General features: G+C 33.0%; 1 protein-coding gene across 2 annotated transcripts in view; it reads right to left on the bottom strand.

The window, feature by feature from the left end:
• Nucleotides 1-18024, bottom strand: part of sns (sticks and stones) — a 194125-nt gene that overhangs the window by 27389 nt on the left and 148712 nt on the right. For both annotated transcript variants that reach the window (XM_013306305.1, XM_013306306.1), the window contains exons 9-11: nucleotides 9192-9328; nucleotides 4980-5147; nucleotides 4477-4608 (exon numbers count right to left, since the gene is read on the bottom strand). In XM_013306305.1, coding sequence (XP_013161759.1) covers nucleotides 4477-4608; nucleotides 4980-5147; nucleotides 9192-9328 — 437 coding nt within the window. The remainder of the gene's footprint in view (nucleotides 1-4476; nucleotides 4609-4979; nucleotides 5148-9191; nucleotides 9329-18024) is intronic.

Raw genomic sequence — 18024 nt, 5'->3', positions numbered from 1 at the left:
ACGAGACAGGTGTATAAGATTGTATAGGAAAGAAAGAGATGGAAGAGACGCTTAGACTCGACTAAGCGCAGTTGTTTATTGCGTAATTCCGATGGAAAAAATGCGCTGAGTTGTTGATGTTTCTTTGTTACGGGTTTTCATTGTCAAAACAAGTGCGAATACATTCATAAGATTAGTAGACACTGGCTGGTCAGACACATCGTCGGCGAGTGATAAAAAAAAATAGTAGCCTATGTGTTCTTCCAGGCTATGTTCTAAATTTAAATTTTCAGCGAGATTCGTGCAGACCTTGTAGAAACACATCCATCCAACCAAACTCCAAGTATAAGTAAGATTACTTAAGCTTTCCTTAGTGGGGATTTATTATTTCACTAAAGGATGTTTGGAATATTTCATTGAATCCATTAATCCAAAACAATTTAAGGAAAGTGTCAAAAAAAATGTTTTCTAATGATTAAGTCATTTGGTGCATCCGTACCGGAAATATGATAATATTCGAAACCGGAAACCCGGTGCGGTCGCCATGTTTACGCGAAGCTATTTTCAGTGTGTGAAATTTTTATAAAAGTTAAGTTTTTAATTTTCGCAAATTTTTTGCACCCACTCGAGTTACCGGAGTCGAAATATATTTTTTTATTCACAAAGTTATGCCGACGTTAAAGTTGAATCGGATTTTATAATTAACGAAACAACATTTTTGAATAGAATGAAAACATATTGTGGAATTCATTTTGTCTCTAAGCAAAGTTGATATGATATTTTGTCTCAAATTGTTTTGTTATGTTTCTTTATATTTAGTTATTGTTTTTATTTTATATCTTTGTATAATTTTGCTTAATTTATTTTAACATATTTTTAATACGTGATTTTATTATTAAACTAAACACAAATTGACAGTTAAAATGTTAACTCTATTTAAGTTTCTAGTACTAATAACATAATATGGATTCCTGTTGTCATAAAACAAAGAGTTTTAAATTTGAATTTATTTACACGCTATTTATAACTCAAGAACGGCTTTACCGATATGGCTGAAAATTGGTGAGGAGGTATCTTAGAGCCAGGAGACGGACATAGAATACTATTTATTCTTTTTTTTCGAATTTATGCCTTGAAGAGCTGCTTTTTACTTAACTTACTAATATTATAAATGCGAATGTTTAGATGGATGTGATGTAAATAGATAGATGGGTGGGCTACACTAATTAAGTTTTTTATACATCCACGCGGACGGAGTCGCGGGCTATGTCATTAAAAACATATACAACTGTGATACTATCGTACAATAAAACTCTACGTTGTTGAAAAAAGAAAATTAATCGCCGTAAAACCTGTTTGGATACAAACACGTGCCTTTATTGTCACTAACACAAGTTGAAAGCATCGGATACGTTGGAAAAACAACCTTTATCCAAAGCCGAAACATGAAATGTTTTTCACCCGTACTCCGCGAATAAAAACCAACGCTTTCCAATCACGTATGATGAACCTTTCAAAAACACTGAGTACGCTTCATCGCTCAAGATATATATACGTAGGTGACTCAGCCGAAATTGTAGAAAGCCATTTTATATTTGAGATGTATTCAGAAAATAATATGATGCTACGATTTTCTTTTACAAATTACAGTTTTGACGGTTTTTATTTTTAGTACTAGCTGTCACCCGCAACTCCGTCCGCGCGGAATTAAAAAAAAAACATTAGTAGCATATGTGTTCTTTCAGATTAAGTTCTACATATATGAAAAATTTCATCAAAATCCGTTCAGCCGTTCTCGAGATAACTTCAAACAAACTTCCATCCATCTAAACATTCGCATTTATAATATTAGTAAGATAGAAAACACAGTTAAAGTATTCATATAAGCAAAATTAGTGTTTATACTCTTAACATTTAATTTACTGCCTGTAACTAATAGCTTTAAAATACATGTAGGCATGATGGGAAGGAGAAGTGTTTTTTTCAGTGCGTCCTGTACCCTGATCAAAGGTATCAAAGGTAGCCAACTCATCAGCAATTGCAGATCTCTTTGGACAGCGGTCAGTACGCTATTTCGGCGTATACTAGTGACTGCTTGCTCGTTTGCTATCTGATAAAACCTTTTTAACTTAAAAGGAAACCTAATTACTTGTTATTTTACCATTATATTTAAATAACACAAAATGTAGATAATCTAAAAAGTTACATTAACAAATCAGGGATTTCAAGTAACTTATATTCTTTATTTAACTTAATTTTATTTATTAAAAAGTCAACATACAAGTTAAGCCTCTACATGTGTATTAACGTTGCTTAACTAAGTTCAAAAAGGGAAGATAATAATGACGCAAACATGGGCCTAATTAGTGAGAGATACGCGCGAGCACGCCTTCACGTGATCTACGATTCTGTAGATATTTTGAATTTCAGCACGATCTGTGTTTTATTTAGAAAAAAATAGCGAGAAAATAAGGTCTTACATTAAGAAATGTTTATTAGTAACTTAAGTGATGACTTAATGAAGAATTAAAACTAAATTTACACTAAGTGCCTTCTTTAGAAGATAGATAAGGTATTGACTTTCTTCAATACTTACTACCGCAGTGTATTTGATTACTCATCATCATCAGCTCACTATACGTCCCCACCGAGGGGCTCGGAGCCTACCCTAAGTTAAGGGTGATTAGGCCATAGTCAACCACGCTGGCCTAGTGCGGGTTAGTTGACTTCACACATATCTTTAAATTTCTTCTCAGATGTGTGCAGGATGCATCACGATGTTTTCCTTCACGGTTAGAACGTCGGATAACTTTGACTTTGGCGATCTCTTGTGTCGGAGGCTAAGACCCATTTTTATTCGATGCGCCAGCGGAATACTGGTAAGTAAGTAAGCTAAGTGTGATACTAAATGTTACTTTTTAAATAAGATGTGGCGAAAAATCTTCAAAGAACGAATACTCGTAGCTTCGTAGCGTTGATGCTACGCAATGTATAATATATAGTTTTGTGCAAAATTATTTATATATTATCTATAATGTTTGTATAAAATATTTTAAGAAATTTCAAAGTAAATTTTATATTTATACTATTCATAGTTTTTTTTTTAGGATTTTTAAACACTTATTGGTTATAATTCTCGTAAAGTTTCATTTGTCTACATAACACTAAAATTCACACTTTTAAGTCTTATAAATACATAAAATAATAAAATTTACATGTATTCATAAAATTTATTCATCTACTCCACAAAGATATAGTTTTATTTCAATTCTACGATAAAATATTATTACTAGAGATGCATAAAAATGTATGTATATATTTAAAGACACTAACAAAACATGAATAGATAAATATATAATAATACTAGAACTATAATATAATAAGAAGAGCTTCGACTAACATCTTAAGAAGCTCTCGCTTAGCAGTTGGATCAAGGGCCCGATACAAAAGGCAATTTTAGAAACCGCACGCATCGTGAGAAGGTTCCTGTGTATGCAGCCCTGACCACTGGTTGCTTGATTCATGGGATTCCGTAGCCGGTGACGCACTCTTTAAAAGTTAAATAAGTAACCTATGTGTTATTTCAGACTATGTTCTACATCTATGCCAAATTTCATCAAAATCCGTAGAGCCGTTCCGGAGATACCTCCAAGCAAACATCCATCCATACATCCAAACATTCGCATTTATAATATTACTAAGATGTTTTATTATTTCATTATATAAAATGTATTATATTTAAAATATATCGTATAAATGAATATGTCTATTATGAAATTGTAAATAAAATACAATTTATAATTACTCTACACGTCCGATTATAAACTATCCGAGTTAACAATTGATCGGTGGCTTATCGAGTTATAGTAATTTCATAACAGAAAAATCTCTCGTCGCGATAAAGATTAAATTACGATCATTCTTATTATGTCCGTTATCCGATTACCACGTTAGAGACGATATGTTTTCCGGTCACGTAAAGGACGTTGTTAATACAAGTCTGGTACACGTTGTAGGCTGTGATGTAACCCAATTTAATGAGCTACTATGATTTAGTGGATAGATTAAAACTGATTTTTAATTAATGTTTGTATACAAAATAACAAAAAAATATATATTTTTATAATACAACAAGCCGTCGCCTGTAACTCTACCGGAGCGGAATAAAACTTAATAAGTAACTTATGTGTTCTTTTAGATTATGTTCTACATGTGTGTCAAATTTCATCAAAATCCCTTGAGTTATTCCGGAGATATCTTCAAACATCCATCTAAACATTAGCATTTATGATATTAGTAAGATGATATTAGTAACCATTTTCTTTCATTTATGTATAAGAATCAAAAGCACGAATTATAATTGAGCTACTATTCATTAAGAAGGCATGTACCTATTAACTTATTAAATAATATTATTTTTAACCTGTGATATAGATTTAACAGTTATATGTCAGAATGCTGGCTTTATAGAATTAAAAAAAATATATTTAAACTTACATAACACATTAATGGTGTGTGTAGAGACGACGTTTTCAGTAAGCTGTGCATTGATACCGTGGCATACAACCACCACTGATCTCCGGTTTGGTTCCACCACAACTGTGATGTTGGATGTAGTTATCCAACCACCTGGGAATATGATTAGCAATTAAGAATAGAGTTAGTTAATAGTTAATTTCCTAAGAATACAAAATACTGAGAGTAAACGATCTAATTTTTTTTTCAAACATTTTTTAATAATGCTGCATACTATAATAGTTTGACAAAGAACTAAAAAACGATTTTTTTTTAAATAGCGTTTTACAATATCTTATTTAATATAGAAGAAAGCATAAATAAATATCAATTTTATTGTGATAAATTTTATTTATATTATCTTTTAAAAGACAAAGATCATATAAAAAATAATAAAAAGGCTAGGCTATATTCAAATAGTCTTTAATGGTTACTTTTATATCGTTACAATCTTTGTCATTGTTAAAATTAAAGAAATTCTTTACCTTCAGGTGATATAACTGTTCGGTTACTGGCCTCCTTGTGGTGCTTCCCTAGGACGACCCACTTGACATCAGCTGCAGGATTAGAAGGTGCCGTGCTGCAGCTCAGAGGCACCGGGTCACCCACACGAGCCTCCGATGGACCTGATATTGTTACGTGAGCTGGCGCGACTGTAACAAAAGAGAAGTATATAATAACTGTGGATATCTCTTGAAATACTTATGTACGATATTCTTTGACAATATCTATAATTATTCAAACTTTCGTGAGACATTATACTAAACTGATATATAAACACGGCTAAACACTCACGTATATAAGTCCGGTGGCGGCACCGACTAGTTTCGAGCCCATCGGGGGCCCTTCATCAGGATGATCAGTGAGCGACGGGCCGCGTCCGCGAAATAATACCAGTGCCACTCATCCTGATGAAGGGCCCCCGATGGGCTCGAAACTAGTCGGTGCCGACACCGGACTTATATACGTGAGTGTTTAGCCGTGTTTATATATCAATATCTATAATAATGTGTCTGGCACACTGGTACAATTAGATATTTTGAATATTTTATACCTTACTAATGTTATAAATGCGAATGTTTACATAGATACAAAGATGTTTGTTTGAAGTTATTTCCAGAACGTTTTTTATGGATTTCGCTGAAATTTGGCATAAATGTAAGCCAATGTTTAGAAGAATACATAGGCTGCTAATTATGTTTGTTTTGTGGTGCTGTATACAAGAAAAAAAATCTCTTTAAAAAAATAAAACGTTAAATTGTTCTTCATATAAAAACCTACCATTTAGAAAGTCTTTAAAAATTTACCATAAAACATTGAAATACTGAAAGTAAGAAAAAAAAAGGAAATTGTTAGAAGCAATCGTGGCGTTAACTTTTGTTTAAAAGATTACTCAAAAGTTTGACATTGCCGGCGGTGTTTTAACTTGCCATTTTGGTAAAAGAATGACTTAAATGTTCCTCTGAATTTTATGGTTTCTATTTTGGCCGCGACTTTCTTCGCGCGGAATTATAAATAAACTTAGTAAGTAGCCTATGTGTTTTACCAGACTATGTTCTATACCTATGCAAAATTTCATCGAAATCCATTCAGCTGTTTTGAAGACACCTTCAAAAAAACATCCATCCATCTAAACTTGAACTTGAAACGCCAATAGCCTAATGATTAAGGGTACGGATTTCCGCTCACATGGTCAAGAGTTCGCATCTCGCCATTTGACTATTCTCGTAAACCATATCCTAGCACAAGCTTGAAGGTTAGTTGGATTAGTACAAATCATATTTCGTACTCGTCATGATGCATTTGCTTTGGTAAATAAAAAAAATTAAAATTATTTTATTAAGAAAAAAAACCTCGTTAAATGATCTTAATTATTATGAAGTCAATTTACAATAACTAAATAACTAATTTGAACTTTAGCATTAAATGATTATGTACATTTAATGACATTTCTAAACGATTCTCATTGTAAGTAAACTTTCTAAAGTTCAGCAAAATCAGGGACGTAAATCTATGGTGATATATTTGACCTAAGTTCCGTACCAAAAGTTTAGACGTGTCTCTTGAAAAATAGGCGCTACCGTACCGAATAGTGTTCGATTGGGTACGGAGTTTCAAATGGAATTTACCCATTTAAATAGATTTGCTTTTCAAACATTGGCATATGGTTTCCGTGAAATATTTCCCCACCCCTATATCCGAAAATGTTGAACGTTTTACTAAACAAATATAATACGTAAGATTTCACGTTTTGTTGGATATTTTTTTTTTAAATATTAGCACATTTTTTTGCAAATTTACTAATATTTCTTTTTCATTCCAACTAAGCTCTAGGCTTGTGCTTGGATATGGTCTACGACAATAGTCGAATGGCAGAATTCGGACTCCCGACCTCGTGATCGGGAATCCGTATCATTAACCATTAGGCTATTGACGCTTATTGTTTTTTTTATTTTTATTTCTCATTTGCTTTTGTTTTGTTGTTAGAAATTTAAAATTTACCTATACGTAGATGGAAATGAAAAGGAAATGGAATTAATAATCAGATAGATAATCAAACAGAGGAAGCCCAGAGTAATTATGAATTGTGTGAAAGAAGATATAGGTAAGAAGGGGGTGGATTCAGATATGAGGGCTGATAGAGATGTATGATGTACATAATGTAACCCTCCGTAGGGATAAAAGCAAGTTGATGATGATTTGAAATTTTTAGTTTTAAATTAATAATTTCTAATCACTTTATGAGCGAAAGCTGCGTTAAACATAAAAAGTTTTGATAACATATGAGAAATATAAATTTAAACAAACAACTGTTATATTTTAAAATAAGTAATAAAAACTTTAATATAACTCAGACCACTGTAATGTTCAAATGAGAGATAAAATATCGACGTTTTCCTCGTGACGTCACTAACGATAACCATCCCCTTCCCCCACCTCACTGCGGCGACCAACAGTCACGTAGAAATGACATTTCAAATGTTCTATACAAATTATGCACAGAAATGATCTTACTTTAAAGCGACAAGAAATTACTAACGCTATTCTATATCTTACTAATATAAACGCTAATGTTTAGATGGATGGATGGATGGAAGTATGTTTGAAGGTATCTTCAAAACGGCTTAACGTATTTCGATGAGATTTGACACAGATGTAAAACATAGTCTGGAAGAACACATGGGCTACAAATTTTATATATTCACTAGCTGTTGCATGCGACTCTGCCCGAATAAAAAAACTCAATAAGTAGCCCATGTGTTCTTCCAGACTATGTTCTACATCTGTGTCAAATTTCATCAAGATCCGTTAAGTAGTACCGAAGATATCTTGTAACAAACATTCAATCATCCATCCATTCGCATTTATAATATTAGTAAGTTAATTATCAAAGAAATATAAACATAAAACAAAACTAAAACAACAAAACATTAAAACAATCGACAATCGCTATTCATCTCACAATGAACTAAACAATCAGTTCATTAAACAAATAATATAAATGTATTCACAAAAAGCTCACGTTTAAAAAGCTTTAAAAAGCTACACTCGTAAGCTACAAATATAAACATTCGTATCAAAGAGCTTTCACCCTTTGCAAATCCTTTGATGAAGTTACCCCATCAAACAAGGGTTGATTCACGGATATTTAAATACCGACTCTAATTTGCTAAGGTATGGGAAATTAATATTCTAAAACATTAAACATATCTTAATTATAATTTAATAAATCATTTAAAAAGAATTAATTTGTATGTTTGTAATGAAACAATTCAAAAATGACTAAAGTTATGTCGCCGTCATTTCCGGTGTATACAAAATGCTTGTTTTTTTAAATATTAGCAGGTTTTTTTTGTAAATTCCATTCCAATAAGCTTTATGCTTGTGCTGGGATATTGTTTACGACAATAGTCGAATGGCGGGATTCGAACTCCCGACCTTGTGATCGGAAATCCGTACCCTTAACCATTAGGCTATTGACGCTTCCGACGCTTTGGTGGATACGGTTGATCTATTGACTTTGTTATAATGTAAGTACAGATGTAAGAATGGTTGTCACACTGTAGATTCCTGACTAGTATAGTGACCATACCTCACTTGCAGGTTATGTAGCGTTATTATTATAACTATATTCCAGTATAGTGAGTACAGTATAGTTTAAAGTCAAAGTATTACACTCGTACCAGCGGTTATACTTAAGATTAAATTAATTCGCTTAAATAAACTCTTTCATGTTAATATTCAGATATACAACTAAAACAAAACACTGTAATACCACGACCACACAGAAGACACACCTCAGTTGGAAGTAATCCCGCGTTACGTCTGATGAGTGTGCGTTTCGAAGGCCTAATTTTAGTCCTCTTGCTCTTCCAACCCTTTACTTGTAAGGAAAGAATGGAAAGGGGAAGTGACCTTGACAGAAGAGATCCCAGAGGGGTAAACATCCTCTTTCTGTGCGTCCCCGATTAAAGGTAGGCAACGCGTCTTCAAATGCGGAAGTTATAGGAATCCGTTGCTTCGCTATTTCGAAGAATTGTGGCCGTATGCTCGTTTGCCTTTATGGTAACCAAAAAATATACAGGGTGTTCTGGAATGATGTGTACAACGAAATACCACAGATTCCTTGGTCGAAAGTTTACGTAATTCAGGAACACCCTGTATATTATAGAATAGTATGTAATAATGATACTTACATAGTACAGTAAGGTCTATTTCAGCTTTCAATGTGTTGCTGATCATGACATTCTTAGCTTCGCACGTGTAGCGCGCCTTATTGTCAGACGCGTCCGCTTTGAATGACAACACGTTCTCTGACATCCGACCACTTGTCCTGTAACAATGGAAACATACCTTTATTTGATCTGTATAAAATGAAGATTGTATTTACAGTAGGCTTTCATTGCTGAAACATCTGTAAACACTTTTTATTTACATTAAAAAATAGGAATATTTTTGTACCGATGTCTGTGAAGCGTAGAGACTTACGTTTAAATTGTAAAATTTATGTTGTATATAAAATAGGTTTTAACAAATAAATCATTTTTTCCGACGAAAATTATAAAAAGCTATCTATGTTAAATTGTAATTTATTTAACATAGTTCGATGAAGCTGAAAACTTCTATCGTAACCACAAATTTCATCGAACACTTACTAAAGTGTAGCCGAATATTGAATCTAAGTGTGGGCCTTCACGGTGGTAAGCTTGGGGCGGACTTTAACACGGTCTGTTAACTTACGACCATGTAGCTATAATTTTGTAAAATTCACCTGTCACTAAGAATTATGTAGATCTACTATAGAATTATACCAGGTCCGCATAAAATGGTAGTTCATAGTTTCTGCGTACCCCTCTGGGTAATGAGCGTGATTAATTTATTTAATATCAGAAAGAGGGATGATGTGATTGTTTGCATTGAATAGGCTCCTAAACTATTGAGTTGATTTGAAAAATCGTTTCACTGTTGGGAAACTACACTGTCCCCGGATTTTTTTTAATTCCGCACGAACGAAGTCGTTGGCAATTGCTTGTTGTTTAGTATGTTAATGTATTTAATAAAATTTTCCCAAAAAAAAATAAGGCAAGGAGTTTACATTGAAAGTATAATAATATTATTTTTTTAATTTACGATACAAATAATTTCCCAAAAGCAATAAAGTTCGTGATTAAATATTGAAAATCAACCCTAAATATATCCTTAATAACTCTTGACACATTTGTCCCCATTAATTCTTTTTTTTTTATTTAGAACGCAAAATATTTTATAAAGACCTTTCCACTACGCACTCCAATTTCTCAGCTGAAAACAACTTAACCTCTTTGCCTTTTTATATTTAAAAAAAAAACATTTCTAAAGGCTTTACTATAGCAACGTTTAGTTCATTACTTTTATATTTGAGCTGGTAACTACAAATGACACTTAATCACAATAGTTCATTAGTGACTACCTATATTAGTAGGGGGGGCGAAGGGGGTGTTCTAAAGTACGCTGTCTTGTCTGTCTTTCATCTTGCATATTTTCTTCCTATACTTTAGTAAGCTTTATATTTTTTCTATCAACTATTCAGAACAGTAGCACCTCTGAGCAGGTCAGTCTGTTAAATTTTATTTGTATAATTCAATCATCAGCTACATGTCTACTATATTTTCTTTCTGTGCATCCTCTCCTCCGTCGATTAAAGGTAGGCAACGCATATGCAATTGCGTATGTCTATGGGCAACGGTCACTTCGCTATTTCAGCGATTTCAGGTGGCCGCTCGCTCGTTTGCCACCTTTTGATATAAAAAAAATACATCTTACTAATATTATAATTGCGAACGTTTAGATGGATGGATGAACTCGCTGAAATTTGGTATAGATGTGGAACATAGAATGGAAGAACACATAGACTACTAATTAAGTTTTATTATTTCGTTGTGGACGGAATCGCGGGCGACAGTTTGTGTTTTAATAAAATCTTTGATTACAGCTTTGTAATTCATTCATTCATTCATCATCAGCTCACTATACGTCCCCACCGAGGGGCTCGGAGCCTACCCTTAGTTAGGTAGATTAGGCCATAGTCAACCACGCTGGCCAAATGCGGGTTGGTTGACTTCACACATATCTTGGAATTTCTTTTCAGATATGTGCAGGTTGCATCACGATGTTTTCCTTCAGCGTACGAACGTCGGATAAATGTACATATGTAAATCGGAAATCGAAAAACACATTGGTACATGGCGGGATTCGAACCCAGGACTGCAGATTGCAAGTCAAGTGCTTGACCCCTGAGCCACCGACGCTCCAGCTCCAAGCCCAGCAGCTTTGTAAAGGTTAAAATATTCAAATAGGTTTATTAAAATTTATCGATTCTATTGAATTCGAATGTAGTGTAAAACACACGTGTGCTTCAACACGGCGTTTTATTCAATGTTGCCAGTAATGTGGACTATTGCGAGTCTCTGAGGCAATTAATCAACAAACGCTTTGACGAAATATATGCGTTACGAATACTAATAGCTGGTACAATCGCGAACACAATCAATATTGCTACAGAATATGCTATAGTATAATATATTATTTAACTTATTTGCTTACGACAGTTGTTAATCAGTTTTGTACGCGAGTGTACTTGTTTTATCGTTTAGTTCGGTTTTGTTTCTACTTAAGATATATTTTAAGTATTATTCTTATGCTTTTATTACTTTATTTTTAATATATTTAAAAGTTAAATGACATATCAAAGAAAAGAAAATTTTTATTTGAAAGAGCAAATACAGATTATATCAAGAAAACATAAATTAACCTAAATCATGCTAATATTATACAATACATAGATGTAGAACTTAGTCTGGAAGAACACATAGGTTACTTATTTTTTTTAATTCCCAGCTGACGGTGACAGCTAGTTACAGTACTTGCTGCCGCCCGCGACTTAGGCCGTGCAGAATTAAAAACAAAACTTAATTAGTAGTCTATGTGTTCTTGCACACTATTTTATACGTCTATGTAAAATTTCATCCATCCAAACATTGGCATTTATAATATTAGTAAGATAAATTTACAGTACAGTGCTGCAAAATATGTGTAATCGTTGTTAGTACAGTCGCAAAGACAAGCGTCGACCGACAAATGTAGCTAATTGTTACAACGGTTCACCAATCACGGGCCGCATTCAGATCACTAATTATTATAAGTGTATGGTACAAGTGCAAGCGGATAGCGATTATATAAAATTAATTTAATAATTAGCAAAAAAAAAACAGAATATTCAATCTACGGTATTACCATCCTAACTGAAATTACTAATATTTTGCGAGTAAATTTTAAATAAAAATTAAACGTGTACTCGTAATTTGTATAAGAAAGCTGTGATATTTTTTGTAATTTTTCAAAATTAAAAAATATTGAAACATTTATACTGTAATCGAATTGAAAATAAATCTTACTGATTATAAATGCGAATGCGAATGCGAATGTTACTAATTATAAATGCGAATGTTGGATGTGATGAGGATGTGCAATAAGGTCTGGAAGAACACAAAGGCTACTAATTAAGTTTTTTTTTTAATTGCGCGCGGACTACGACGCGGGTGTCAGTATTCTATATTTTTGACACTTTAGTAATTATGTTCCTAATTTAAATATCACTGGTTTGGAATCGTAAATTGAACTCGGGAACAAGTTAATGAGCAGTCAATTATATCAAATCACAATTAAAAATTAGAAATAAAGAAATGATATGTAATTAAAAAGAAGACGAGTCACGATAAACATCTTCCCACGAAGGGAACGGAGGGTCAGAGTTGGGATCCGTCAAGCGGAAACTTTTAACGTATTCAATTATTACAAAACGAGCTGTCGCTTGCGACTCCGAACCAGCGGAATTAAAAAGAAAACTTAATAAGCCTATTTGCTCTTTCTGACTTTGTTCTACTTCTGTGTCAAACATTATTCAAACTATCTTGAGACATTATAATAAACTTATATAAAACGGCTAAACATACATGTATATTTGTCCGGTGGCGGCACCGACTAGTTTTGAGCCCATCGGGGGCCCTTCATCAGGGTGAGTGGAACTAGTATTATTTCGCGGACACGGCCCGCCGCTCACTAGTCGGTGCAGCCACCGGTCGAAAATACGTGAGTATTTAGCCGTTTTTATATAATAAGTTTATATTTAGATACGTTGAGTTTTTCTGGAGATACCTTCTAACAAACGTCCATGCATCGAGACATTCACATTTATAATATTAGTAAGATTTAGTTATTTAAGATTTTTTTCTCATTTGACGGAAAAATCGAACGTAAGTTATAAGGTTGCGATCCTCGATTCTTGTTAAAATTCCTATTTCCTTCCCGAAACCGTTTCTCTCGACAGATCCAATCTCTGGACCTTTACAAAAAATGATATTTTAGATGGTTCGCATTTGACCTTCGACCTATATACATTTTAGTTACGTAACATACCTATAGCTGTAATATTTTAAATATTGCTTTTTCTCTCAAGAATATTTTGATGTTTTTGTTTGTTTGATGATTATATAAATAGATAGTTAAGACATCTAACAGACTTATTTTTTGTTTAATAAATCGAAATTTGCGCAAAAAAGAGAAGCAAATACGATGGATACTCATCATCAACCTGCCCATTTGAATTTATTTATTTGAATTAGGGCAGGTTGATGATGATAATGATTGTCATAATAACTGTAAGCAGTGCTCAAACATTTAGCAAGTGTCAATACCCTAATAGGTTTATGCTACGGATTTTCGATCACAAGGTCGGTGGTTCGAATCCCGCCATTCGACTATTGTCGTAAACCATATCCTAGCACAAGCATAGAGCTTAGTTGGTATGAATTTTTTCAACTTATTGTCTATTACAAGTTCTTTTTGTTTACATTATTTTTATTTACACTTTCATATTTATATTGCAGATAATATAACATATATCAAAAGAAGCGCAAGATGCAGCAAAGTTGTATTGGTCCAAGTTATAAGCTTACATAATATTGTTTAATTGAATAAAAATAATTATATATTTAGTACAAGCATTAGAACTTGTAATTGTTAAAATTACAAACAACTTAGTAGGGTATAAATTTTAAGCAGTAACTATTTTTTTAATATTTAACTAATGCGTAAATACATGAAGTAAGTTATGCCATTCACTCATAGTGGTCAATTGCGCACTAGTGTATTTAGTATGATTCATCTAAAAATCTACACTTAGGGAATGTTTAAGTTAACACTAAACAATTCTGGACATGGCAGTTAAAATTGAAGATTTAAATTTGTATCAAATATTAGCTGTCGCTCGTGGCTCCTTCCGCGCTCCCGCGCGGCCTATGTTTTTTTTCCAAACTATGCTCCATATCTATGTTAAATTTTAGCGAGATACATGTAGCTGTTCTGGAGATACCTTCAAACAAACATCCATCCATCGATCTAAATATTCGCATTTACAATATAAGAAATATTAAAATCGCTACCGCTTGTAACTTGGGTCATCAAATTATAAATTTCTCTCTAAATTTTCTGAGGCGTTATTTATTACTTAATCTCGTTGCCGGCGAATGTTTTCAGAAGTAAACCTCTCTTAAGATATAACACCGTTAAGAATGGCACCGAATTTTCTTTTATAAAAGACATTAACTTCTTTCTTCGAATAAATTGTTAAAGTCTGTTTCCACTGACAAAACACGCATGCAAAGACATCCTTGACTTTGTTTACAATAGATATAGCACTATGTTTTCTTATAAATTAAAACAACAAAAGGCTTTAATTATTGTCACACTAGTTGACTCTGTCTGTGCGAAATAAAAAAATAAGACTTATTAGTAACTGTTCTTCAAGGCTATATTCAGGATGTTTGCCTACTATGATCATTTAACTAAATAATTTTGATGTCTCACGATTTATTTTAGGAAATAATGTAAAATTTATTAAAAGCAAAATTTCGCACTGACCCAACTCGTGTTGAGGAAACTTTATCTTGCCAAAACCGTTAGACAGTTTTGATTCTTAGCTGCGACGTAACCTTGTAACATCGTATAAAAAATTCAAAGGCTAAGAAGATTGATTAATGAATGGACAGAAGCCGCTCTGATAAACTTGACGCGACCCCGTCTTACCAAAGTTCGTTTTTTTTAACAAATGAATAAAAATTTCTTTCCGAAAACAATATTTCATAATTTTCAGCTTGTCAGTACGAAAAAATTGATTATCTTTTCAAAGTGTTTTATATGAATTATTAGTTTTAGCAATGGGTTTATTAAGATAGAAAATGATGGTAAAAATTTGAAACTTTTCAATCATCTCCACTGAGGAGTTTGGAACCTATCCTAAGTCAAGGGTGACTGGGCTATAGTGGTCGATTATGATGCTGGTCTAGTGTGGGTTAAATTTACACATATCTTTGAATTTCTTCGCAGATATTTGCAGGTTGAAAAATGCTATCAAATTGGGTATTTTCTCATCTCTAACACTGGGTAGTATGGAGCTATTAAATTTCTCCGACCTTTACACAACTTATTCGAGTGTAATTTCACTCAATTTCGCTTTGGTATAGTCTTACAAAGGAAACATTTTTCCCTTTTCCGTATAACTTACGTTTTGGTGCAATGCATAAGATTAAAGCGTTTATTTAATCTAATAAATTTATTGGCAAATATTTTATATTGTAATCAAATAGATTATAAAGATTAAAATTATTGTACCCGAATGATATGGAAATTAAATTACTGTTAATGATAAGTATACAACGACCGTAATTTATAAGGGTAGGCAGAGATTATGGACTTTCATTTGGCGCGGTCCAAACACATCTCTCTCGCCTTCTAAACAATTAAAAATCTAGGCATATAATGCGAAAATATAAGAGAACTGCATAAAAATGAACATCAGACATACATGCACGATTTGTTTTCACTATTTCATTTTGAGCAGTTTAAACGTTTTTTTTGTTTTTTCGGATAAACTATCTCTCTTGACTTGGGCTATACACCAATCTACTTCGTCATCCTAGTCGATTGTCTTACATCTTTTATTTTAATACAATATGATATCTTTTCGTTTATCGGAGGAATAACAAGCAAATTTATGAATATCACATAGAGCCTCCGTCAATACAGCCTTCTGAAGGGATACAGTTTAATGGGCGTAATAGTTATCCCTTACTGCTATTGGATAAAGCAGTAAGATACATTATTTAGTTAATGTCTGGGAAAATTTGATTCGATATTATATATTTTTCTATTTGTATGGGGAATGAAAAATACTATAATTGGTACATTGGATGTTATTTTTGCGGTACATTGGATTATATTTACTTTGTTATAATTGATTTTTAGTAAATAACATATTATTTTACACCATACATGGATAGCTGCGGACTTCAAGTTGACGGTTGCACGACCCTATAACATCACAGGATATGTTTTAGCACGTTGAGTTACTCGATGTATGTAATTTTAGTTATAGAGGCTGATCTCGGAATGGAATTTACCATTGTAAAAATAATGCAATGAAATTCCATCATTATATGTCCCCATTGAAAGTTTCGGAGCCTACCCGAAGTTAGGGGACTAGGCCATAGTTAAACATTTTGTTCCAGTGTGGGTTGGATTGATTTCTCAAATATCTTTGAATTTCTTCGCAAATATGTGCAGTATCACGATGTTAATCTTCACCGTATGAACGTCAGATAAATTTATACTGATATAAACGTAAAATACTACACAAAATAATAAAGATATAAATAACTGTCATGAAGTTTTCATTTCCTTTGCCAAATACCAGACAAAATCGGGTGAAAAGATCCACAATAGATAAGCCGTCGGGAAATTCTAAAGGCTTAACCCGGAATCGAACTCTGACCGGGTGTATATCTCCTAATCCTTATATCCCCTATCATCTATCATTCTGTTTGAGAGTTTTTGCGTAGCCATTTTGAGGGACGAAAAGTATCTGAGCTGTTTTGATAACAGTGCCATCTATCGGTGAATAACGTAAGTGGTAATTTGAGAAAGATGGAAATGAAATGGTTTGAAACTAGGGAACGGAATTCTTTTAAGATTTTTTTTTCGTATTAATATTGCACATCTAAGATTAAATAATATGATGCTGTACATATAAAATTGTTTGGTTATATTATTGTGACTTAAATCAAACGGCTTTTCTGAAGTCTTATGGTGGGTTTTTGAGACCAAAATGCCCCGTTTAAAACATATTGTTTTGTCAAAGACAAGGATGATATGTTTGATACAGAAAATTTTGTCTCAGAAACCAACGGTTAATCGGTTAATAAGGTTTGAAAAAAAATTAAAGGTATTGAGTAATTACTTAAAAACGAATAAAAGAATATCAAATGAATAAAATGGATTCTTTTAAACATAAAATAAAACGTCAAATAGCCAATGTTAACACGATAAAATAAAAGGAGAGCTTTTCCTGCAATTGCTCTGCGCTTGAAATTACAAAGCTTTGTATAAATTTAACATTTTCAAACAATAAATAACAACGTCAAAGGGGAAACGAGACGATAACAACAAAAACAGTCCAGCAAAAACAAAAAAAAAGCTCCCGCGTTGTCTGGGGGAAATGCATTCCAGACTGAAAAACACACTTAGTTCTGAAGCTCTCAATATGCCTTTTGCTTTGCCGTCAAATTGTCAGCGAAACTACGTTTTCGCGTTATTTTACGTGGCTGATATTGTTGGCATTAGGCCAGTTGCTAAATTATTCTTTGATAATAGAAATTAAGAGTCATTTCGTTCGTATCTCCGGATTTTTTTTATTTCTCCTTTGTAAAAGATATTTTGACGCTTCATAATTGCGTTTGGATGGCTTCCACGAGTATGATAAATGGACTGAGTTGGGTTTTTTACACATTGCGTTTGATGTTCTTTAAATGAAATTAATATTTTCTTATAATCATTTACATAAGCTAAATGAAAAAAGAATTAAAAGGTAATTTTGGATTCCCTAGACCAGTCTTTCCCAAAATGGGCGATAACGCCCCCGTGTGGGCGCTGCAAGTC

The sequence above is a fragment of the Papilio xuthus genome, unplaced genomic scaffold, assembly GCF_000836235.2.
Source record: "Papilio xuthus unplaced genomic scaffold, Pxut_1.1 DF828258.1, whole genome shotgun sequence".
NCBI classification, from domain to species: domain Eukaryota; kingdom Metazoa; phylum Arthropoda; class Insecta; order Lepidoptera; family Papilionidae; genus Papilio; species Papilio xuthus.
The sequence above is the reverse complement of the archived record's forward strand: the minus strand, read 5'-3'. Positions and strand labels throughout refer to the sequence as shown.